Source organism: Macaca nemestrina, chromosome 9, assembly GCF_043159975.1.
Source record: "Macaca nemestrina isolate mMacNem1 chromosome 9, mMacNem.hap1, whole genome shotgun sequence".
NCBI classification, from domain to species: domain Eukaryota; kingdom Metazoa; phylum Chordata; class Mammalia; order Primates; family Cercopithecidae; genus Macaca; species Macaca nemestrina.
Window position 1 is genome coordinate 95,634,084 of NC_092133.1, and position 24,106 is coordinate 95,658,189.

General features: G+C 46.4%; 1 protein-coding gene across 1 annotated transcript in view; it reads right to left on the minus strand.

Moving 5' to 3' along the window:
- Window positions 1–1,213: 1,213 nt before the first annotated feature.
- LOC139356001 (uncharacterized) overlaps window positions 1,214–24,106 on the minus strand; it is a 59,909-nt gene continuing 37,016 nt past the window's right edge. Inside the window, exons 6-8 of the mRNA XM_071068730.1 lie at window positions 18,995–19,103; window positions 4,781–4,932; window positions 1,214–3,838 (exon numbers count right to left, since the gene is read on the minus strand). Of these exons, the coding sequence (XP_070924831.1) occupies window positions 3,827–3,838; window positions 4,781–4,932; window positions 18,995–19,103 (273 nt within the window). The 3' untranslated portion in view covers window positions 1,214–3,826. The remainder of the gene's footprint in view (window positions 3,839–4,780; window positions 4,933–18,994; window positions 19,104–24,106) is intronic.

Below are 24,106 nucleotides of genomic sequence, written 5' to 3' on the forward strand. Positions count from 1 at the left end.
ACCTGAGTCAGCACCACCTGCCTTGGGGACCGGGGCATGAAGGCCCAGATATGACCAGCACAGTGGGGCAGAGGATGCAGGTGGGCAGGATGTGCTGTGCGGATCCAAGGAGCCCCTCTCTCGAGGCTGGGGCATAACCTCTCCATCTTATTGACGCATAATATTTTACCTCTTTGTAGGGTACATACTGTAGCAGGACGAGCCGCAGACAAAATTCCTCAGACACCGGATTAAAGAAGGAAGAGGTTTTTTATTCGGCCAGGAGCATCGGCAGACTCGCGTCTTAAGAGCCGAGCTCCCCAAAAAAGAAATTCCTAGCCCTTTTTAGGGCTTACAACTCTAAGGGGTCCACGTGAAAGGGTCGTGATAAATCGAGCAAGCATGGGAAATGTGACTGGTGGCTACATGCATCAGCTAACAGAACAAAAAGTTTTACAATGCTTTTTTCATACAGTGTCTGGAATTTACAGATAACACAAGTAGTTTAGGCCAGGGGTTGATGTTATTATTATTACTTTGTTTAACTCCTAGGACTGGGTGGTGGTGCCAAGGTTGTCTGGCTATTTATCTTACTTTTGTTTCTCTCTCTCTTTTCTCCTGTCTTTGAACTAGGCAAGGTGGGGGGAGGAGGGCAGCAGGAGTAGTAGTGGTCTCCTTCCTTAATACAAATGCTTGTTACATGCATAAAATGTGTATTCTGGTTACTTCGAATATTTACACATAATATTGTTATTTAGTCACCATAGTCTGCTGTCAAACATTACAGCTTATTTCTTCTAACTGCAGGTCTGTACCCAATAGCCAACTTCTCTTCATTCTCCCTTCCACACCCCGTCTTCCCGGCCTCTGGTACTGCCATCGCATTCTCTGGGTCCATGAGATCAAGCTTTTTTTGGCTCCTACATGTGAGTGAGAACCTGCGGTATTTGTCCTTCTGTGCCTGGCTTATTTTACTCAATGACTTCCAGATCTACCCTTATTTCTGAAAATGACATGATTTCATTATTTGTTATGCCAAATAGTATTCTACTGTGTATATTTAGTACATCTTACTTATCCATTCATCAGTTGAATACTTGCATTGACTCAGTATCTTTGCTATTGTGAATAATGCTGTGATAAACACAAGCATGCAAGTTACCCTTTGTTACACTGAACTTTTTCCTTTGGAAGAATACCCCTCCCCCACATACCCCCACCTCCCGCCCAGTGAGATTGCTGGACCATACAATAGCTCTCGGTGTTTTTAGAATTCTCTATACTTGTTTCCATCATGCTTGTACTGATTTGCATTCCTACTGACAGTGTAGCAGAGTTTCCATTTCTCTGCATTCTCATCAGCATCTGTTATTTTTTGTTTTATTAATAATACCCATTCTAAGTGAGGTGAGATAATATCTCGCTGTGGTTTTGATTTGCATTTCCCTGATCAATGATGTTGAACATTTTCTCATATACATCTTAGCCATTTGTATGTCTCTATTTCTGTCCTTTGCCCATTTTTAATGGTATTGTTTTGTTAGCTGCCCCCGCAGCCCATGGCCCATAGCTACTCCCACCTGAGCACGCCTGGGGGCCTAGCACAGCAGCTCCTCGCCTGGAATCCAGCATATGCCCTTCCGGACCCGGGCAGTCCTCCCGATGCTCTGCCCAGCCCTGCTGGGAGGGTAGCCACTGGGTTGGTGTGGCTGCAGGCGGAGACCTTGCCTGCCCTACTCAGCCTCCTGCACCAGCGCCGGGGAGGGTGTCCAGCGCATGGGAAGGTGTGGGCTGGCTTTGAACTCAGGGGAGCTGGAGCGGGCAAGCTGGGAGGGGACCGTGGGCAAAGCCATGGGCTATGGGCTGTGTTCAGGAGGAGGTTTGTGGCCCACCAAGCCTGTGGTGGCGGTTAGGGACGTGTAGTCACAGGACTGGGCAGGGCCTGGACCAGTAGCCCAAAGTCGGCCTCAGCATTGGCACAGCAGGACAGGCCTGGGAGGCCCACTGCGAGGACTGGACTGGGTGGAGGGTCTGAGGCCCTGGCCAGAGTCACAATGGGGCACAGAGCAGGGTGGTTGGAGAAGCCTCCTAGGGCAGAATAAGAGAGTGAGGACTTAGGACTTAGGGGAGTAGTAGAGGAGGAGTTGGGTGTGCCCCCTAAATCTCATAACATACCACTAGGTGCTGTGGGGTTGTCCTTGTCCCCACCACACAGGATGCTGACATATCTGCCACCTTCACCGCCTTCAGGCCCAGATGACTCACCCTGAGCAGTTAGAAAAGCACAGGGAAACATTCATCCTGTGAGAAGCTCGGGAAGCCACTTCCCTTCTCAGGACACCTCCTGAGGCAGCAGAGGCCAGGCTGGCAGGGAAGGTGGGACAGCCGGAACATTCCTGGGGCTGCCCTGACACCTGGTGGCGGCCCTCAGAAACCAGCAGCTGCATGGAGGAAGTGCCAGCCAGCAGGAGTGCAGGAAGCGGGAGAGAGGAAGGAGGAAGGGGAGAGAGCAAGTCCATTCTAGACCAGTGGTCCTCAAACTTGAACCTGCAGTGGCATCACCCTGAGTGCTGTCCCTGACTCGGGAAACTGCTGGAAAACTCGGAATTGCTGGAGAATCTGCATTTCCAAGAGGTTCCCGGAGGCTGCTGTGCTGCTGGTCCGGGACCAAGCCATGGGTCTGAGAAAGGAATGAAGGGATGTCTGCGCTCCTACTGGGTGCCTACCAGGTGGTACTGTATATTACTATACCTTCCTTATAGAGGAGGCCACCGAGGCTGGAAAGGCCATGTTCCCACACTATCCACATCCGTGCCCACAGAAGTGATAACCTTTTGAGATCAGTGCAGCCCCAGAGACCTCCCTAAGGGTCCCTGCTGCACATCCGTTGAGCAGGTCACAGCCTGGGTTTGTCTGCACCAGGCAGGCAAGACAGCTCCTGAGAATGGGCCCTGCCCAGCACACCTGCCCAGGCACTGAGCCAGGAACACACAAGCTGCTCACCTGGCCTCTGACAGGTTAGTGAAAGAACGGGGCAGGGCCTGCCTGGGGTGCTGCACAGGAGCACCTAGCTCACTGCCCTTTGGAGATGACCCTGTTTGAGAACTGCCATTCTGATGACACAGCAGTGGAGGGTCTGGTGGAGCTGCCAGCTCCCCTGGGGCCCAGGAGGAGTTGCCTCTGACCTATTTCCCAGTTCCCAGGCAGGGGCATGCCCAGAGAGCCATGCAAAGCCAGTGCTGGGCCCCTTCCTTCCTCCCACTGGCCAGTGACTGTCCCTGGGCTCAGTCGCACCACAGGAGGGGAGGAGGCCATACTGTCCAGTGTCGCTTCTCTCAGCATTGTGCTGAGCTGGAGGGAAGGCTAGGAGGCCTCCTAGAGGAGGGGACACCTGTCCAGCAGCTCAGCGGAGGTCAGTTAGGTGAGCAGGGAGGGAGAGGAGAGAGGAAGGCAGAGGTCTCAGAAAGGGCGGGGCTTGGAGGCCAGGACCAGGGGAGTCAAGGCTTTACAGAATCACCTGAGGGCAGGCGGAAATGCAGACCCGGGCCACCCCAGACTCCCTCAGGACGTTGTGGCTTTAAGTCCCAGGAAAATGCATTTCTAACCTGCTCCTGGCCACTGGAGTTTAGTCCTCAGGATTCCCAAGACCTTGGCAAGGTGGCCAACTTGTGCCCCCAATACCAGGTAAAATGAGAGCAAGGTGCCAGGGTAGCCTCTGCCCCAGCCCAGCCCACACTGCCTGCTCCCTGCCTGCTGGGGTCCCACAGGTCCCAGAGCCAACCACCAAGCCAAGCAGGACCTCAGACCTGTCCAGGTGCCTCAGGGCTGGCACACCACGTCTGTCGCCTCATCTGTAAGCCTGCATCATGAGAAACACGTATTGTCAGTAGTTACAAAGGTTCCCAGCACCACTCTCCGTGCCTCCCGTCTGTGCTGACTCAGCGAATGCCCATCACAGTCTTTCAGGGTGCTCCTACTGCACCTGTCGTAAACAAAAGGGGAAACGCAGAGGCGAGCTGCCCCCCACAGCACACAGCTGGTAGATGCCCAGTGATGGCTCAGGCCAGACATCACTGCCACCGTGCCTCGTTACCCCCGCATCCACCAGCTTAGGTTAGTGGTTGAAGGGAGAAAGTTCTGCAAGAAGAGTAGAAGTGGGGCATTATGCAAAGACCAATAAAGGGTCCTGGGAATACAGAAATGCCAAGACTCCATGTTTACACTCCCTGGAGGGGCAGAGGAAGCCTTTCCCACCTGCAAAGCTCAGGCGTGGCAGGGCCTTCCTTGGCCACGAGAACAAGAAGGGAATGGTCTCATCTTCAAGGGCTATGGAGACACCAACTGTCACCCAGTTTTACAAATAACAAAAGGGAAGCTCAGGAAAAAAGGAGCAGAGGAAGGAAGTCCTACAGAGGACTCAGTGTGCCCAGCACCGCGCTCGGCCTTCCCACACACTCAGGCCACTTAGTCCTCTACCAGCCCTGTGGGCTTGGCGTCATCCCTCCCCTCCCGTCATTCACAGAGATGAAAAGGCTCAGAAGGGCAAGCTCTGAATCTGGGGCCCCACATGGTGTAATCTGGACCCCACATAGTGGGGTGTAATCCGGACCCGTCACTCATGTGGTGTGGTGTAATCTGGACCTCACATAGTGGGGTGTAATCTGGACCCCCACATGGTGGGGTGTAATCTGGACCCCACATAGTGGGCTGTTATCCGGACCCGTCACTCTGGTGAGGCCTGGGCAGTGCTCCCACTGCCCCCTCTCCAAGTATGGTCTCGCTGACTGCTGTGCCCCCTCACCTGGCACAGCACCCGGTGGCAGCTCATCCCGGTCAGCTTTGCTGTACGGCAAACAATGCTCCCCCTGACTTCCATGACACGGAACCCGAGGGGCAGCTGTGAAGGCTCTGCCGCATGAGTCCTATCTGGGACCACAGGGGAGGGAGCAGCTCCTGCAGTGGGGAAAAGGATGAGAAGGCTGCAGAAGCCCCCTCTGCTTCCTAAAGCACCTGCTCAAACATGACACACTCACACCCGCTTCCCCAGGCACGGCACACCACCCGTGAGGCTTGGACTCTGTTCCTCTGGTGGGTAAGATGACACAGACAGGCACTCAGCATCGGGCAGGAACTTACAGGCTGCTCACAGGAAGGGGCAGCAGGACAACCAAGGGCAATAACGCGTCGTCCTCAGCATGACTTTAATTTAATAAAGGACAAACGGATGAAGGAACTATATTCCTTGCTGGAAAGGGTGAACATCTTCTCTAGGTCCATCCACACCAGTTGATAAGTAGGGAAAGAAACGATCGAACAGCAACAAAAATATCCGTGACCAAATGACATTTGTGTTGTGTGAACTAACGATCTGCTTGTAATATGCAACCACTGGCTTTATGAATCAGTAAAAACTCTGCAAAGGAAAGTTAGTATAAACCCAGCTTCCACCGAGCATTGACGATACTTGACAATCATGATCTGTCATTAACTATGGCCTGTTGCGTTTATCAGCAGCTGAGGTGAGGGCCATTTCTTCCTGAGCTCAGACAACACCTCCCAGACTTCAAGCACTGAGCCCAGGCCACATGATTAGCTCTCACCACTGGAAGGGGAGCGCCACTCCAGAGCTGAGGATGGTGTGTCTTCACTGTCTTTTTTTTTTTTTTTTTTTTTGAGACAGACTCTCGCTCTGTTGCCCAGGCTGGAGTGCAGTGGTGCTATCTCGGCTCACTGCCAGCTCTGCCTCCCGGGTTCATGCCATTCTCCCGCCTCAGCCTCCCGAGTAGCTGGGACTACAGGTGTCTGTCACCACACCAGGCTAATTTTTTGCATTTTTAGTAGAGACGGGGTTTCACTGTGTTAGCCAGGATGGTCTCAATCTCCTGACCTCATGATCCACCCGCCTCAGCCTCCCAAAGTTCTGGGATTACAGGCGTGAGCCACCGCGTCCCGCCTTCACTGCCTTTTCTTCCAGCAGGTTGTGTAAGTTCCCACAGCGGATTCCAAGGCAAAGAGAGAAAAGCAGCTTTGGTACCTGAACAACAGCCTGGAGCAGAGGACTCTCATCCCTTTTGAACCCACAATGGACTGCGACTTGAACAAGAAATAGAGCTTTTCGGTCAGGTGCGGTGGCTCAAGCCTGTAATCCCAGCACTTTAGGAGGCCGAGGCGGGCGGATCACCTGAGGTTGGGAGTTTAAGACCAGCCTGACCAACATGGTGAAATCCTGTCTCAACTTAAAATACAAAGTTACCTGGGCGTGGTGGTGCATGCCTGTAATCCCAGCTACTCACGAGGCTGAGGCAGGAGAATCACTTGAACCTGTGAGGTGGAGGTTGCGGTGAGCCGAGATCCCACCATTGCACTCCAGCCTGGGCAACAAGAGAGAAACGCTGTCTCAAAAAAAGAAAAAGACGAGACAAGAAATAGAGCTTTTTCTGCATTCAGCTGCTGATTTGGGGTGGCTTACTACAGCAGCTGACCTCGTGTTAACCTCGTGTGTACAGCGCTGACTTCCGCTTCTACGTCCTGGTGATCCTGGAGGTGAGCTGTGAGCTGCACTGCAGGAACCTTTAGTCACCGACTAGTTCCACACCACACTGAGGAGCCCCCAACCAGGAGTAACTGGTACATCCTAGCATTGTTAGCTATAGAAAAAGTCAAAATGGTATTGGATAAATTATGGGACAAATAAAACGAATAAACAGGTTCTTTAAGTGCTGATATGGAAATATCAGGTATGTTAAGTGAACAATTAAGGCACAGAACAACACACAGAGAAGTTTTTAAGGTCTGACCCAAGGACCCTGAGACTGCCCAGGATCCTTTTACGGGGTCCGCTAGGTGCTCCCTTTCCAGCTACACAACAGTATAAGGATGTACATCCTTCATAGTTGGAATGCAAAGATGAAAATCCAGCTGTCTTCTACTAAGCATGGCACTAAAGAAAATTGTGATGTGAAAACAATGTCATGCTTCACTGATTCTGTTTTGAAGAATAAGTTTTCTACGTTCTTTTAAAATGTCGCTATAGGCCGGGTGCAGTGGCTCACGCCTGTGATCCCAGTGATTTGGGAGGCTGAGGCGGGCAGATCACCTGAGGTCAGGAGTTCAAGACCAGCCTGGCCAACATGATGAAATGCCATCTCTTCTAAACATACAAAAAAAAATTAGCCGGGCATGGGGGCAGGTGCCTGTAATCCCAGCTACTCGGGAGGCTGAGGCAGGAGAATCGCTTGAGCCTGGGAGGCGGAGGTTGCAGTGAGCCCAGATCACGCCATTGCACTCCAGCCTGGGCAACAAGAGTGAAACTGCCTCAAAAAAAAAGTCACTCTGGGTGGCTCACACCTATAATCCCAGCACTTTGGGAGACCAAGGCGGGCAGATCACCTGAGGTCAGAAGTTTGAGACCAGCCTGGCCAACATGATGAATCCCTGTCTCTAATAAAAAAAATACAAAATTAGCCAGGCGTGGTGGCAGGTGCTTGTAATCCCAGCTACTCAGGAGGCTGAGGCAGGAGAATTGCTTGAACCTGGGGGGCAGAGGATACAGTAAGCCAAGATCACACCACTGCACTTCACCCTGGGTGACAGATACTCTTTCTCACAAAAAAAAAAAAAAAAAATTAAATAAAAATAAATATCACTATACAATGGGTTTATTACTTTGTAAATCTCAATTTTATTTTCTAATATAATATTGATATAAATCAATTTTTTTTTTTTTTTTTTTTTTTTGAGACGGAGTCTCGCTCTGTCGCCCAGGGTGGAGTGCAGTGGTGCAATCTCGGCTCATTGCAAGTTCCGCCTCCCGGGTTCCCGCCATTCTCCTGCCTCAGCCTCCCGAGTAGCTGGGACTACAGGCGCCCACCACTATGCCTGGCTAATTTTTTGTATTTTTAGTAGAGATGGGGTTTCACCATGTTAGCCAGGATGGTCTCAATCTCCTGACCTCGTGATCTGCCCGCATTGGTCTCCCAAAGTGCTGGGATTACAGGTGTGAGCCACCACGCCCAGCTGATTCACATTTTAAAAGCTCTTTGGGGGCTCAAAAACTTAGTAGTGTAAAATCATACTGAGATTGATTCAAGCACCACTGTTGTATATCGTATACTACTTTCGTGTAAAAAAGAAAGAAAAATCATCTTGTACTAGCTTACAATGCATAAAGAAACCCATTAAGGATAAACCACTATCAGTGGTACTGGGCAGATGAAAGACCTTTTACTGAATGTATCTTTTTGTTGTTAATTTTCGAGCTATGTATAATCTATTCACGAAAGTAAGTTAAAAAACAAACCCTAGGGGGCCGGGTGCGGTGGCTCACACCTGTAATCCCAGCACTTTGGGAGGCCCAGGCAGGCAGATCACGAGGTCAAGGGACTGAGACCATCCTGGCCAACATGGTGAAACCCTGTCTCTACTAACAATACAAAAATTAGCTGTGCATGACGACGTGCGGACGTGCGCCTGTAATCCCAGCTACTCAGGAAACTGAGGCAGGAGAATCGCTTGAACCCTGGAGTCAGAGGTTGCAGTAAGCTGAGATCGTGCCATTGCACTCCAGCCTGGCAACAGAGCGAGACTCCTCTCAAAAGAACAAAACAAAACAAAAAACCCCTAGGGGCCAGAGGAAGCAGGAAGGCCAGCCCCAGAGAAGATGGAATAGGCCAGAAAGTCTGTGTGTGGATGACACCACCTCAGCCCAACCCCTCCAGAAACATGGTCTCCAGGCAAAACATCAAAGGATTCTTCTCTAAACAAACAAAAGCAAGAGACAGAGTTTCCAGGGTGTGGCTCCCCCAACTTAACTGTAACCGGCAAACACCATCACCACACACCCAGGGTCTGCAACATGGGAGGCAGCCAGAAATAACTGTAACCGGCAAACACGATCACCACACAGCCAGGGTCTGCAACATGGGAGGCAGCCAGAAAAGCTAGCCCAGAGGAGAGGGAGGCAATTCAGGAACTAAAATGATTTTTTAAAACAAAAATAACTGGCCAGCGTGGTGGCTCACGCCAGCACTGTGGGAGGCTGAGGCGGGCGGATCTCGAGGTCAGGAGATCAAGACCATCCTAGCTAACACGGTAAAACCTCGTTTCTACTAAAAATACAAAAAATTAGCCGGGCGTGGTGGCGGCGCCTGTAGTCCCAGCTACTCGGGACGCTGAGGCAGGAGAATGGTGTGAACCCGGGAGGCGGAGTTTGTAGTGAGCTGAGATCAGGCCACTGCACTCCAGCCTGGGCGACAGAGCAGGACTCCGTCTCAAAAAAAAAACAATAAAAGTTAAAAAATAAAAATAACAAAAAAAGAAGTCATGTATCCAAAGATGCTGGAGAAGTTATTGGACACACACTGCCGGGGAGTCTGGGTGGGAAAAATAGTGTCCATTTTCTCACAGCCATCCCGAGTGTGACTACACAGGCCACTCCTGTTTGTGGAAATCATATATTCACATGGCACAGGGAACAAGAAGGCGTTTTAACCTCAGATGTGGAGACCTACTACCTGCATGCTCCTGAGTAAATTATTTAACTTCTGGGCCTTGGTCCCTCCAGTGGAATACCTCCCTTACAGAGTCACTAAGAATTCAGTGAGTTGTCTCTGATGTGACGATATAGTCTAGCATTTGGTAGGTTCTCAATAAATGGCATTCTTATGATCCATGACAGCAGAAAAAGCTGAGAGTATGTTACTACAAAGTAATTTTTTAAAGACACAGAAGTCACAATGAAACATGCTTTAAGGTTAATGCTTTAATGTATTGACATTTTCACTTACAAATGTACAATCTGCATATGCAGGAAAAAATCAGTTCTCTAGACACAACAGAATACTAGAGACGGGAAAGCAATCACAAAAAGATCAACTCTGGGGAGAAAGTGGAATTGCATTCCATGCCTTCATCTACACACACTAGGGAAGGAAAAAGAAATATTACAGAGGATCAAAACTTGTGGAAAATACACTTGGGTCATTTTGTCTCAACTGCAGGACCTTCTTATGATCCAGATGGCTACCTTGAGTCCTGGATAACCTGAAATGGGCAAAGTCTGGCCTTGTTCACAAATGATGACCCGAAATATTAACAGTTCTCCCTCTCCTCTTTAATATCCAAGACCCTGAAGCTGACTCAAGGAATGAAAAGAACAACCGGATCAGCATGTATATAATGTCACTGGCCAACTTCTTCAAGGTATGGATTATTTAAAAGTACACATGGAAGTAAAATGCTTACTCAAACCTGAATAAGAAGTTTCTTCTAACTCAAGTACTTCTTGACTTATATGAAGTGTTGCACTGTAAACAAAGGACATCGTTGAGAAACCGAGGCTATCAAAACATTGGCATCTATGGGAGTTGTGGCCAAGAAATAAAATACCTGAGTGACCTTACCCGAGTATGCATTTTACACCAGGATCAAGTCACTAGTGACAGTCAAGTTCCAGGCTCATCTATGGCTGCCTAATGAGGCTGGCCCCACTGGGATGGGGACTGGGGAAGGGACACACATGAGTGCCCAAGCTTCAGTCCACACCTCTCCCCTTCAGCCAGAAGCAGCCAAGGGAGCACAGGAACATCTGCCTCAATAGCATTTTGGCAGCAAAAATCAATACTCTGTGGTTCCTGGAATTCTCACCCAGCAATTCCAAGTTCAAAATTACCAGTGCAACATGAAAAACTGTTAATAGTTTTTAAGTAAAGGGTACATACAGCTTTAATAATGATTATAATCTGAAGAAAGTCATTCTTCTTATACAGGATGGAGAATCCTCAAAGCAACATTTTAAACCATGGACACTAGACTTGTCATATATTACATCTATTCAGAGATGAGAGATAAACACACATCCTTCCATGTGGGAACAGATACTCCCATGTCAACACGTCCCCTAGGATCAGAGAGAAAAGCAGACCCGTGGTCACCACTCAGTTTCTCTGGCGTCTGACTTTAGATGGAGTCCCAGGTAGGTTGGCCTAAGTTGGCCTCAGAGGGAGGTGGCTGAGCAGCAAAGCAAGACAGCATGTGTGTAACCAGCCAGGCAAAATAACAAGTCTGTGCTACCTGGAGTGTATTTTCAGGACAACAGGACCATATGGAGAGTGGGGCAGGGACATTCACTGTGCTAAACTGCCTCTGTAAAAGCACACTGTTGAAAGCATGCGGGACAGAAAACTGGAATAATTCAGAGCTTAAAAACAAGAAATAACAGAAATGTGAATATTTCAAATACATACATCAGAATATTGAAAATAAGAGCATTTGACAGAAAGGCTGGAATGGTTTTTCCAAAGACTCACACATTTTGGGGCTCAAAATTCAATGTTCTAAGCTTCTCTATCACAAAGAGATCAAGAACAAAAGCAAGGCTGGGGATCCTGGCCGGGCTGAGTGGTACCTTGAGCCAGTCCCTGTGGGCCCCATTTCCCACCCATAACCCAAGTCTGCTCAGCTACGGTCTGCCCTGGTGCTCCGTGAACAGTCACAGGCCCCACTTCTGCACAGGATGGGCCTTCAGAGAGATGAGAGCATCTCCCGCACAGCGCAACCCCGTGAAGGCCTGAAATGGGAACGCCCTAACTAAGGCTCTCCTTCCGCTCCCTCGCTGTTCCTTTAACATTACTTCCTCAGCAAGTAGAAAACTAGGCTATCGGGAGGCTTAGGCAGACACACACTCAAACAGCTCTCTTGGAATAAAGCAAATCTGCCTCCACACACTTGTTATTGTTCCGGCTTCTCCAAGTTTTAAAGGATAAAGCCCTCAAACTTGCAGGCTCAAATCAATTCCCAATGCGGGAAACGTTCTCCAAGTATGGCTACCAAAACCATACCAGAATAAGGTGAGAAGCAGCAGCTAGAGTCAGGCAGACTTCTGAAGCATCATTTTTCAAAGGCGGGCTGTGCCCTGTCATCCTGAGCCGTAGGCCTTGCCGGGGGCCTGTGGAGCCCCAGAGGGCAGGACAGGGGCTCTCACACCATGGCCCCGGGAAGTACCTGGGAGCTTACCAACCCACAACTCCTAAAGTAACAAGCAACCAGTTCTGGTCTGTGGTTTGAAAAAGTTAAATGGAAAGCTATAGCTTTTCTTGCCACAATCACTCATTAGGCATACAACACTATATTACCAGCATAACATGAAAATAAATTAACCCTTAAGCACTACACCTAACTCTAAAAAGAAAATGCCTTTCAAAACAGGTATGCTCAAATAAGGTGTTCCGAGAGTTGCACAAGGACAGTCTTGGAATGAGCCAGTGCCCCGGAGAGCCAGCGTTTGAACACAACAGCACAGTTCAAACCTTTCTCTGTGGTACTTATGTGGATTAGTTACAATTATGACATCACTACTTCCAAAGGAACCATTAAAACTATTATTAAAAACATTTGTCACAAACAGAAATGCCCTGCAAATCATATTATTGCACACAGGGTTATCAGAAGCTATGCACATCAAGACCTTGAGGCCCCTAGAAGACCCAAAATAGAGACCCTAAGGCCATGCCCGTGGCTGCTCTTGCCAGCATGCCCAGTGCCAGGTCACTGTCGTTGTCTCGATACTGCACTCGAATGATGACTTGGTTAGCAGGCTGCTGTCCATAAAGTCCTAAAACAGAAGGAAAGTAGCAGATCTCTAAGCAGCAGTTTGTGAAGTTTAACATCACGCGAAGTGCCAGTTCTCCTTTCACAAAAGGGATCTGCTGTCTCCTGTCACACTGGCACCCCAGCCCTCCTCCACAGCAGGCACATCGTGTGGCCCACATCCCTGAAATCGCACTGGGAGGAAACCAAGATCCTCAGCTCACTAAGGGCCAAGGTCCCTAATCTGCAAAGAGCAGAACCCTAAAGAAGCTTTCAGACTCCAGCCTTTGATTTCTACTTCAGCCCTCCACACCATGCTTACTGGGTGGCAGACAAATGGGGAACATGGGAGAGACACAGTGCCCAACAAAAGCCCAAAAAGGAAATGCTCACTTAAAGCAAATTAGCTTCTTAGTATGCATGCAAACCAATTTTTAAATTAAACCTTAAATCTGCACATATAACTTGATTTTTTTTTTTTCTTTTTTTTTTTTTTTTTTTTTTTTGAGATGGAGTCTTGCTCTGTGCCCAGGCTGGAATGCAGTGGCATGATCTCAGCTAACTGCAACCTCCACTTCCCGGGTTCAAGCTATTCTCCCACCTCAGCTTCCTGAGTAACTGGGACTACAGGTGCCTGCCACCATGCCCGGCTAATTTTTGTATTTTTAGTAAAGACAGGGTTTCACCATGTTGGCCAGGATAGTCTCAAACTCCTGATCTCAAGTGAGCCACCCACCTCGGCCTCCCCAAGTGCTGAGATTACAGGCGTGAGCCACAGCGCCCGGTCTACTCTTCTTCTTTTTTGAGACAGAGTCTCACTCTGTCGCCCAGGCTAGAGCGCAGTGGCTCGATCTCGGGCCACTGCAAGCTCCGCCTCCCAGGTTTACGCCATTCTCCTGCCTCAGCCTCCTGAGTAGCTGGGACTACAGGCGCCCGCCACCACGCCTGGCTAATGTTTTGTATTTTTAGTAGAGACGGGGTTTCACCGTGTTAGCCAGGATGGTCTCCATCTCCTGACCTCGTAATCCACCTGCCTCGGCCTCCCAAAGAGCTGAGATTACAGGCGTGAGCCACCGCGCCCGGCCCAGCCTACTCTTTTTTACTACATGTCTTTATGGAGAAAAAATATTTATGTTAAGAGGTGAAAACTTCAAAAAAACAAACCACAGACAAATTTAATATTTAATTTGCAAGACTAAAATTTACAACTGGAAATGTACTGTTTGCTCTCTTCCATGCTTCACAGCTACAATGCCTAGTAGCTAAGTAGCTTTCAAACTGCTCAGGTATTAATAGGGTTAGCTTTCCTCCTTGATCCTCTATTCCTTTAATGGTTCAAAGGCTGGCTGGCCAGGCTATATGGCTGGCACCTGTAATACCAGCACTCTGGGAGACTGAGGCGGGTGGATCACTTGAGGCCAGAAATTTTAGACCAGCCTGGCCAACATAGTGAAACCCTGTCTCTTCAAAATTTACCAAAAAAAATTTAAAAAATTAAAAAAAAAAAAAATTAGCCAGGGGTAGTGGCGCATGCCTGTAATCCCACGCTGAGGCATGAGAATTGCTCGAACCTGGGAGGCGGGGGCTGCAGTGAGCTGAGATCCTGCCACTGCAATCCAGGGTCTGGGCAACAGAGTGAGACTCTGTCCCCCCCCCCAAAAAAAAAGAAAAAGAAAAGAAAAAAAACAAACTACTCACTAGTGATGTGCACATGTGGATGAAGAGCAGAAGTGAAACCCTCAGTGATAACAAAGGTGAACATTTCCAACCACTTGCAGCACTACATACACTGAAATGCTCTTACTCAACTGGGTGCGCTCTTATCCCTATTCTGCAGATGGGCAAACCGAGGCACACAATGGTTAAGGACACTAAGGCCACACAAACCCAGGCATTCTGGCTACAGTATGCATTTATACCCACTAATGCCTCAAATCCAACAGAAGATGATGAATGACAAAAATCAAAAGGCACAGAGTAGTACAATGAAACCATTGTAAATATAAGGGCTGATCTCGTACAGGTAACAGTATTGGAAGCAAGTGATTATTTTTGCAATGTTTAAATTTCAAAACTAGGGAATTATGGCATTTACTTTCACAGCCCTGACATTTTAAAACATTCAGTAATGTTAACTCCAACTAGCCAAATGTAACACGATGAAACCTGTGAGCTGACCTAATGAGAAGCTCTCCTGGAAAATCTGCATTCTCCTGCCCTTGCAGGTCATGCTGAGGTCCGCTGGCTGCAGGACCAGGCCACTCTCCTGTGGCTCCTGCTCAGCTCTGCTCCTGCACTGAACTCAGTCCTTGCCAGAATCAGCTGTGGATGCTTCCAGGTCACACTATTTTAATTGCCTAGTTTACTAATACTACATAAATGGTCAAAATGTGAATGAGAAAAAGGCAGACACAGTTTCTATGGCAACTAAGATACTACAGGAAAACTAAATAAAGGAAGGTACTTTTACAAATTATCATCAAATCAGGGAATGGAGAAAACTATAAAAGATGGAAGGATGGGAGCACTATAGTCTCAAAATCTAGAAGTCTGCTCTTGGACTTACCCCTGGAAACTGCAGTGCAATGACGTGTCATGAGGATGGTCTCTACAAGACAGAAATAGAAGACTCCAACCAAAGGAGCCAACTCAAAGCAAACACCCTAACCCCACATGATGAGAGAGCCGAACGAGCACCCACTAGTGGGTGAAATCACAGCACAATGTTTACAGAACGTCTACAGTACTCTGTACTTTCTCAATTGGCTGACCAACCACTGGTCCCAATCACTCAACAGAAAGCCTTAACCAGCTCTGTGCGTGACTAGGAGGGTTCTTGTGGACTAGCTCTAGGCTCTGAGACCCTGGCAGACAGGATGGCATGGAGGTGGCAAAGCACCCATCTGGTTGTCAACACAAGCTGCTGTGTATCAACCACAAACCCAGCTGACCCTTCCACAGCAAGCAGGTCTGGGGGCTGCCTGGTCACCACCCTGAGGCAGGCTACATAATGCCCACTGATCCAGCCCCTTACGTGGCAAGCATTCCGAGTACTGCCTGTGAGAGTGCTACTTCTACTCTACTGACGAGAGCTAAGGGCAAGGATGGACTCATTTCTGGAAGCGCCCTAAACAACCACGTCCGCAGTATCTGTGCTCTCTGTACAGTAAGAAAACAGCGGCAACTGCCCTAAGAAGCTGAGAAAGAGGCTGGCTCTCATGTGGCAAGGCTAAGGCTTAAAACTCACCACCCCATGGGATTCCAACAGAAAAATGTGCAAAAGGAAAATGATTCATAAAAGGGGATATAAACTAAAGCAACTCGATGATTCCACTTCAGACTTACTGAAGCTATCAAAACTTTCAGAGCACAACAAGCAATCTTTATGGAATTACAGATAAACCACAGCATCAGTAACTGCTAGTGATATTATCAGTTGGTAAATCATTCTGGGATCAACTTGGTAAAATGCTATCCAGATTTAATGTAATATTAAGAGTTGAAATGATTACAAATCTGGGATGTCCCTTAAACTAATCCAGAGGTAGAGAAAGGAGGCTGAGGTAGAGATAAAAGATTAGACATGATGTGGTAACTACTGAAGCCAGTGATGGACACATGATAGTTCATTATACCATCATCCCTATTTTTTATGTTTGAAAGCATTTATATTTTTAAATCATATCCAAAAGAACCCTCAAAAATGTCTATGCTTTCTGACGTATTAATAGAGATGCTTCTCAACTTACAATGGGGTTACCTCCCAATAAACTCATCGTAAGTTGAAACATCATAGTCAAAATGCATTTAATATGCCTAACCTACTGAACATCATACCTTAACACAGCCCACCTTCAACTGCTCAGAGCACTAACATCAGTCTGTAGCTGGGAAAATCAGCTAACACAAAGTCTACTACAATCAAGTGTCGAAGATCTCATGTAATTGAATGAGTACTACACTGAGAGTGAAAAACAGAATGGGGGTAGGAGTACCTGAAGTACGGTTTCTACTAAATGTACATTGTTTTTGCACCATCGTAAAGACAAAAAATCATTAAGTCAAACCATCCTGAGTTAGGGCCTGTCTGCATATACAGATATATTCTAGTTGGGGGAGGAAAAAAAAAAGAACTATATTCTAGGCCGGGCAAGGTGGCTCACACCTGTAATACCAGCACTTTGGGAGGCCAAGGCGGATGGATCACCTGAGGTCATGAGTTTGAGACCAGACTGGTCAACATGGTGAAACCATCTCTACTAAAAATACAAAATTAGCCGGGTATGGTGGCACATGCCTGTGATTCCAGCTACTTGAGGGGCTGAGGCAGGAGAATCACTTGAAACCAGGAGGCAGAGGTTGTAGTGAGCCGAGATCATGCCATTGCACTGCAGTCTGGGCAACAAGAATGAAACTCCATCTCAAAAAAAAAAAAGAAATATATTCTAATGCATATTCAACAGGAACAAAAAGGAAAATGACTAAAGATGTTCAAAGAAGTATCTACAATAGCAAAAAAAGAAAAAAAAAAAGAGAGAGGAAAAAAACAGCCAATACTGGAAGGTTTAGTAACACGTCACCCAATATAATAGGCAATTACTAAAAATACTTATGAGTATTACGTAGCACTTGGGATTCAATACATATAATTTAAAAACAAGACTAGAAACATAAATGCATGATTATAAGGAGAAAATATTTTATATGGAGGAAGTACGGGACGTCCTCAAATAATAGTTTCATTTAACGTAGTTTCATTATAACATTAATAAGAAGAAAAGAACCGATTCCCCTCGGGGCACCGCCTGTGCAGAGCAGGAAGGTTCTTTCCACGTTTGCGTGGGTTTTCTTGGGATAGGTCAGTTCCTTCCCATCCCAAAGATGTGTCCCTGAGGTGAATCAGCGTGTCTAAACTGTCCCAGTCGGAGTGAGGGGGTGTGGGTGAGTGTGCCCTGCAATGAGATAGGATCCTATCCATGGTGCATTCTCACCTTGAGCCCGGAGCTGCTGGGAGAGGGTCCAGCCACCCATGGCCATGAACTGAAATAACTGGGTAAATAATTATCTTACTTGTCTTTATTAATCTTACATATATGTATAGCTCACATTAATTTCAATGGTTAATATTAGAAGTGGTGATGTTTTTGTGACCAGAAATAAGCCAGAGAAACTTAACTCTTGTTTATATCAATTAATCTGCGGTAACATCAGTTTCATTACATGTTGTTTCACAGAAACTCAGTGTTTCCAAGAATCTACTGTTGATGTTAAGTGAGGACTTACTGTAATTCAAACAAAAGTATGTGTGCTAGACTCACAAGACAATGGACAAATATTTAATGTCATAATTCTTTATTATTTTAATGGTTTTTCAACTTGACATGAAAAAGAGTCAAGCAAAGCAGGATCCTCCCAAGTCCCTGCTAGTTGAGTGACTGTGCCTCAGATTCCCAGAAGAGAGCATTGTGGATCTCTATTTCTACTCCAGACTCCAGAACCCGTTTTAAGTGCTAAATGCATCCAAAGCCAAAGCAACCACCAACAACTACAAGGACACCATCTGAGATTGTAACCAGAGGCCTCCTTGACTTCTCTGGGCACCACGATCCGTGGCCCACCCTTCTGGTACCAGCTCACCTCCCTCTGCCTCTGCACTGAGACACCATGCTAGTTTTGCTCACAGCCCGGGATTCCTCCTCCTCCTGCAAACCCCCACATTCCTGTCTCTCCTGAGCTCAGCCTCTGGCTCCAGCCCACCCACCTGTGCATCCTGTGCTATGGTGCTGTGCCCACTGTGCCTGGCCAGCCTCACTTCACAGGGGCCATCGACCACAGTTCTGCCCTCCCCACCCTCACTGCAGCCCCAGCAGTGGCCAGCATTGTCCCACACCTCCACCCTGCCAACCACCTTGCCCAGGAGACCCAGACATGATACCCCTACACCAGCTACTCACGCCTGCCATGTGTTTCATGTAAGGTGAAGAACAGAAAGAACAGACTCCAAGCCCAGGATAAATACAAGCCCTTTCCAGGCCTCTACTCCACTGTGAAACAGAACATCACCTCAGTAGTGATAACTTTCCAAGGACCTCACCAGAAGAACAGCTGAAAGGTCCCTCTCATCCCTTAAAATGGGCCTCTTACTCTGGCTGCTTCTCAATGTAAGTGAATCCCAATAAGTACGAAATTCTCTGAGAACTAATCCAGACACAATTAGCAAAGTTCTAAAAATCAAGCCTACTCTAGCTTTGCAGAGCAATATGAAACTACCAAAGGCTTTTTTAAAGCACAGTAACACAGTGATATGTGGTCTACAACCAGAAAATACAGCTCACTTAACCTTAAACTGAAAAATAAAAATGTTTACAGGTCTCTCTGGTCTACTCAGCAAATGGACAGAAATGAGGAATGAAAGGCTGGCTTGAGTTACCTGCATATGGGTACTGGTAGGGCACAGCATACGCCTGCCCATTCGCAGCATAGACAACTTGAGTTCCTGGCGGGTACGCACCACTATATGGCCCATAGCCGTACGCCTGCTGAAAAGAAACAGGCCCATTAGAAATACAATTGTGAAACTTCTAGTAATGTATTAAAATTGTGGTCTCCAGGTTGCAATCAATAAAATTTAACAGTCAATTAAAAAGACAAAACAAAACATGAAACAGTGTGGTTATGCCCCCTGTTTTAAAATTACTAAAAAACAAACAAAAGCTACAATTGGACCCCACTTTCAGGCTACAGAATGAAGAAGGCAGAAAAACACAACAAAAGAAGAGAACTGGACTTGCATGAGATTTGGATTTCAATTCAGTTGTGCTGTTAACCTGACCTTCAGTAAGTCACCTACCTAGGCCTTCCTTTGCCCATCTGTAAAATGATACGGTTGGATCAGGTGATAAGGAGATTCACCGAAACCACTATCCTCCAGGCGAAGCCAGCCTGGAAGCAGAACCCTCTGTGGCCCAAGTTCAGCAATTCCAGGCACAATATGGAAGATGAGGGTGTCCTGAGGTACCTGGGCAGGTGACTGATGGTTTTCGGGCTGCACACACCTATGAAAAGACATGGCTAGAAATGGGCAGCAGACGCACCTCAACCGGCAGTGAATGACCACTATGTGCTGAGAAATACTGAAATCAAGACCGGCCTTCCTGGCATACTCACAGGCGAGAGGAGATCAGACATACTTGCACAATCACTGTCATTCTGTGACAAGTGCTCTGATACAGGGAGAACAGAGGTGTAGCCAGGCAAATGTGTGTGTAGATCTAAACCTGTTATCTTACAAAAGCAGGAGACAAGACTCCCACTTCTCGAAGATGGAGTAGACATTCTTTCCTGTATTCCTCCTGCTAAGTACAACTACAATCTCTGGACATTATATACAAAGCAAACACAAGAAGACTGAAGAGTGAGGAGAAGACAGACAGGCACGGAACTTTAGCACCTGAGGGAGGACCTGGGTTTCCTTTTTGCTTCACACATCCCACACTGGGTAATGGGGAAGGTGGCAAGCTGGAAGCGCCAATCAGTGCAGACCAAAAAGACCCTGAGAAGAGCTGCTCGCTTTAACAAAGAATCTAAGAAAGAAAGGAGCAACCTAGCAAGACAGATCATTTTTAGACAATAACCTCTCTACTCCAGAGAACCACCACAGAAAAACCTTCAGCCTCACACCAGCAAAGGCCAAGTGTGAAGAGCTTGAATTTCCATGCTCAGCAGGCACCGCCGGGTCCTCAGAACACCGTTGAGTAAGACTGAGTAGGGGGCTGGGAATTTCTTCCCTGCCAGATGGAAACAAAACACCCCCATCCCGCTGGGTGGTGTCCATGGAGACCGTGTGGGGAGCCAGAACCCCACTCCCACCCAGCAGAAAATACGGTGCCCTCCCTATTCCACTGAGACCAAGCCGAGAGTGAGTCTTTCAGGACGTCTCAGTGGCAACCATAGTATCAGCGGAGGCTCTGGGGGAAGCAGTAAGAGCCTTTCCTCTTCTCAGACAGGGTGATTTCAGTGGAGATCTAGTGAGAACCTAAATTCACAACTCCCTCCACAGCGACAAGAAACCTGGACCATGGGTGTCAACTGAGGCTCAAGGCGAGCCTGGACTTCCACCTCTACCTGGCAGCAATAAAGCAGCCCCCGAGAAGCAGGTCTGCTAAAACATGAGATTTAAATAAGATTCAGTCTTACAGTACTTAAAATGTACAGCTTTTGATCAAAAGCCATTCATCACACCAAGAACCAGGAAGATCTCAACTAAATGAGAAAAGACAACAAAAAACACAAACACAAAGATGGCAAAGATGTTAGAATTATCCGGAAAGATTTTTAAAGCAGCTATCATAAAAACTTTTCAACAAGCAATTATGAACATACTTGAAATAAATAAAAAATATAAAGTATCTACCATAAAACAGAAAAATCTCAGTAAAAAGTATATAGATACATACATTCAATTTTTTATATATCAAGATATAAAGAATAACCAAATAAAAATTTCAGAACTAATACAATAACCAATTTAAATAGTTCAATGAATGAGCCCAACAACATAATGGAGATGACAAAAGGAAGGAATCCATAAACATGAATATAAAGGGTAGAAATTACCCAATCAGAACACAACAGAGGAGAAATAGATTGAAGTAAAAAAAAAAAAAAAGAGCATCTCTGGGACACATCAGACTAACAGGGATGTCATCAGAGTGCCAGAGGGAGTAGAAGGAGGCTGAGGTTGGAAAAGCACTCAAGAATAATGGTTTAAGGCCAGGCACGGTGGCTCACGCCTGTAATCCCAGCACTTTGGGAGGCCAAGACGGGCGGATCACGAGGTCAGGAGATCCAGACCATCCTGGCTAACACGGTGAAACCCCATCTCTACTAAAATACAAAAAAAATTAGCCGGGCGAGGTGGCGGGCGCCTGTAGTCCCAGCTACTTTGGAGGCTGAGGCAGGAGAATGGCCTAAACCCGGGAGGCGGAGCTTGCAGTGAGCCGAGATCACGCCACTGCACTCCAGCCTGGGCCACAGAGCGAGACTCCATCTCAAAAAAAAAAAAAAAAAAAGGAATAATGGTTTAAAATTTCCCCAATTTAGCAAAAACCCAAGCCCATATATTCAAGAAGCTGAATGAATACCAAACAGGATAATCCCAAAGAAATCCATACAAATACACATTACAGTCAAACTTTTGAAAACCAAAGTCCACAGAGCAAGCAGAAGGAAGGAAATAAAAGAGTACAATCAATGAAATTGAGAAACAGAAAAAGTGAATAAAACAAAAAGCTATTTCTTTGAAGCTATTTATAGAATTAATAAAACCTTTACTAAACTGTCAAAAAGAGCAAAGACAAATTACCAGTATCAGGAAAGAATGAACTGGAAGATTTTTACTATAGACTCTGCAGACATCACAAGGATAATAAGAAAACACTATAAAGAACTCTACACACATAAATCAGACAACTTATAAGAAAAGGAATAATTCCACAAACACTACAAACTATCAAAACCTACTCCATGCAAACTAGAGAATCTAAGTAGACCAGTCACTATTAAGAAAGCTGCATCTGCAGTAGGCCTGGAGGGAAAGGTCATATGAGGATACAGGGAGGAGAAGGCCATGTGCAAGCTCAGGAGGAGCCTCGGGAGAACCAACACTGCCAGCACCTTGATCTTGGGCCTTCAGCCTCCAGAACTGTGACAAATAGACGTGTGTTGGTTAAGCCAAACAAAGGAAAAAGAGGCCGGGCGCGGTAGCTCACGCCTGTAATCCCAGCACTTTGGGAGGCTGAGGCAGGTGGATCATGAGGTCAGGAGATCGAGACCATCCTGGCTAACATGGTGAAACCCCGTCTCTACTAAAAAATACAAAAAATTCACCAGGCGTGGTGGCGGCACCTGTAGTCCCAGCTACTCGGGAGGCTGAGGCAGGAGGATGGTGTGAACCCAGGAGGTGGAGCTTACAGTGAGCCAAGATTGCACCACTGCACTCCAGCGTGGGCAACAGAGTGAGACTCCGTTTCAAAAAAAAAAAGGGAAAAAGAAAACAGATGTTGTCATTTAAAATCTCCCAAAAAAGAAACCTCTAGGACCTGACAGTTTCACTGGAGATTTCTATCAAATTTTAAAGAATTAACTCCAATTCTACACAATTTCTCCCAGAAAAGAAAAGAGCAGAGAACACTTTCCGATTTATTCTATAAGGTCAGTATTGCCTTGATAAAATAAGACAAAGCACAAAGACAGAAAACTATAGACCAATATCCTTCATAAATATAGATGCAAAAATCCTTAGCTAATATTAGCAAATTGAATTCAGCAATAAATAAAAAGAATCATACACCATGACCAAGTAGGTTATCAGCAATAAGGCTGTTTCGCTTTTTTTTATCATTTGTGTGTTCACTGGAGCAGCACTTCTCATCTCTTTTGATAACTTTTCCTGTGCACCCACCACCTGGCAAACTGGCCTAGCTTTCAACCTTTCTCAGCTGCCACCATGTCTTCCTCACTAAGCTTCATCATTTTTAGCTTTTGATTTAAAGTAAGCAGCCTGCAACTATTATTTACTTGAACACTCAGAGGCCACTGGAGGGCTACTAACTGGCCTCATTTCAATATTGTGCCTCAGGGACTAGGGAGGCCTTAGGAGAGAAAATGATGGGAACATACAACATTCAACAATTAGGTTTGCCATCTCATATGGGTGCATTCATGGAGTCCCAAAACAATTACAACAGTAACATCAAAGCTCACTGATCTCAGGTCACCACAGTACATACAACAATTATGAAAAAGTTTGAAATATTGTAAAGAGTTACCAAATGTGACACAGAGAACCAAAGCGAGCACACACTGTTGGAAAAATGGCACAATAGACTTAACTGACACAACGTTGCCACAAATCTTCAATTTGTAAAAATTGCAGTATCTGCAGGGCTCAAAAAATGAGGTATGCCTGTATGTATTCTGTGCCTATAGACACCCTACCTTTTTGTTTCCTTTCTATGTTTTTAAGAAAATGCTCTACCACTCAGTTAACATGAAACTTTATCGATAGTGTTCAGTTACACAAAGATAGGAAAATTGTCATACTGTGAAAGGTCATAAGTACTAACATCCTATAGTAAATGTTAAGACCGTGTTCCAATGTCAAATAAGCTCAACACTTCTCTAAATGAGGATTACAAAACCCACTGAAGATTCTGATAAGGTGATTCCACTGAGTGAGTTGAGGAGAACTGTTTAATTTTGCATCTTCCTTAAACAAACTCATTTGCAAAGTGAATTTCTTGTTTTCAATACACCAAATATTTACTTAGAAAAGAACTCATTATCTGAGTAAGAACTTTTAATCTATTCAAAATTTCTCTACCTTCATTCCTTCTCTCTAATGTGTCTTATTAATTCAGAGTAAAACCAAGAAAGAAACCCCATACTATTAACACTTTCCATTTTTCTTAACTCTTCAGTATTTACCCTGACATATTACCACTACTGTGATTCCTTTTGAGCATTCTGAAATGTCTCCATG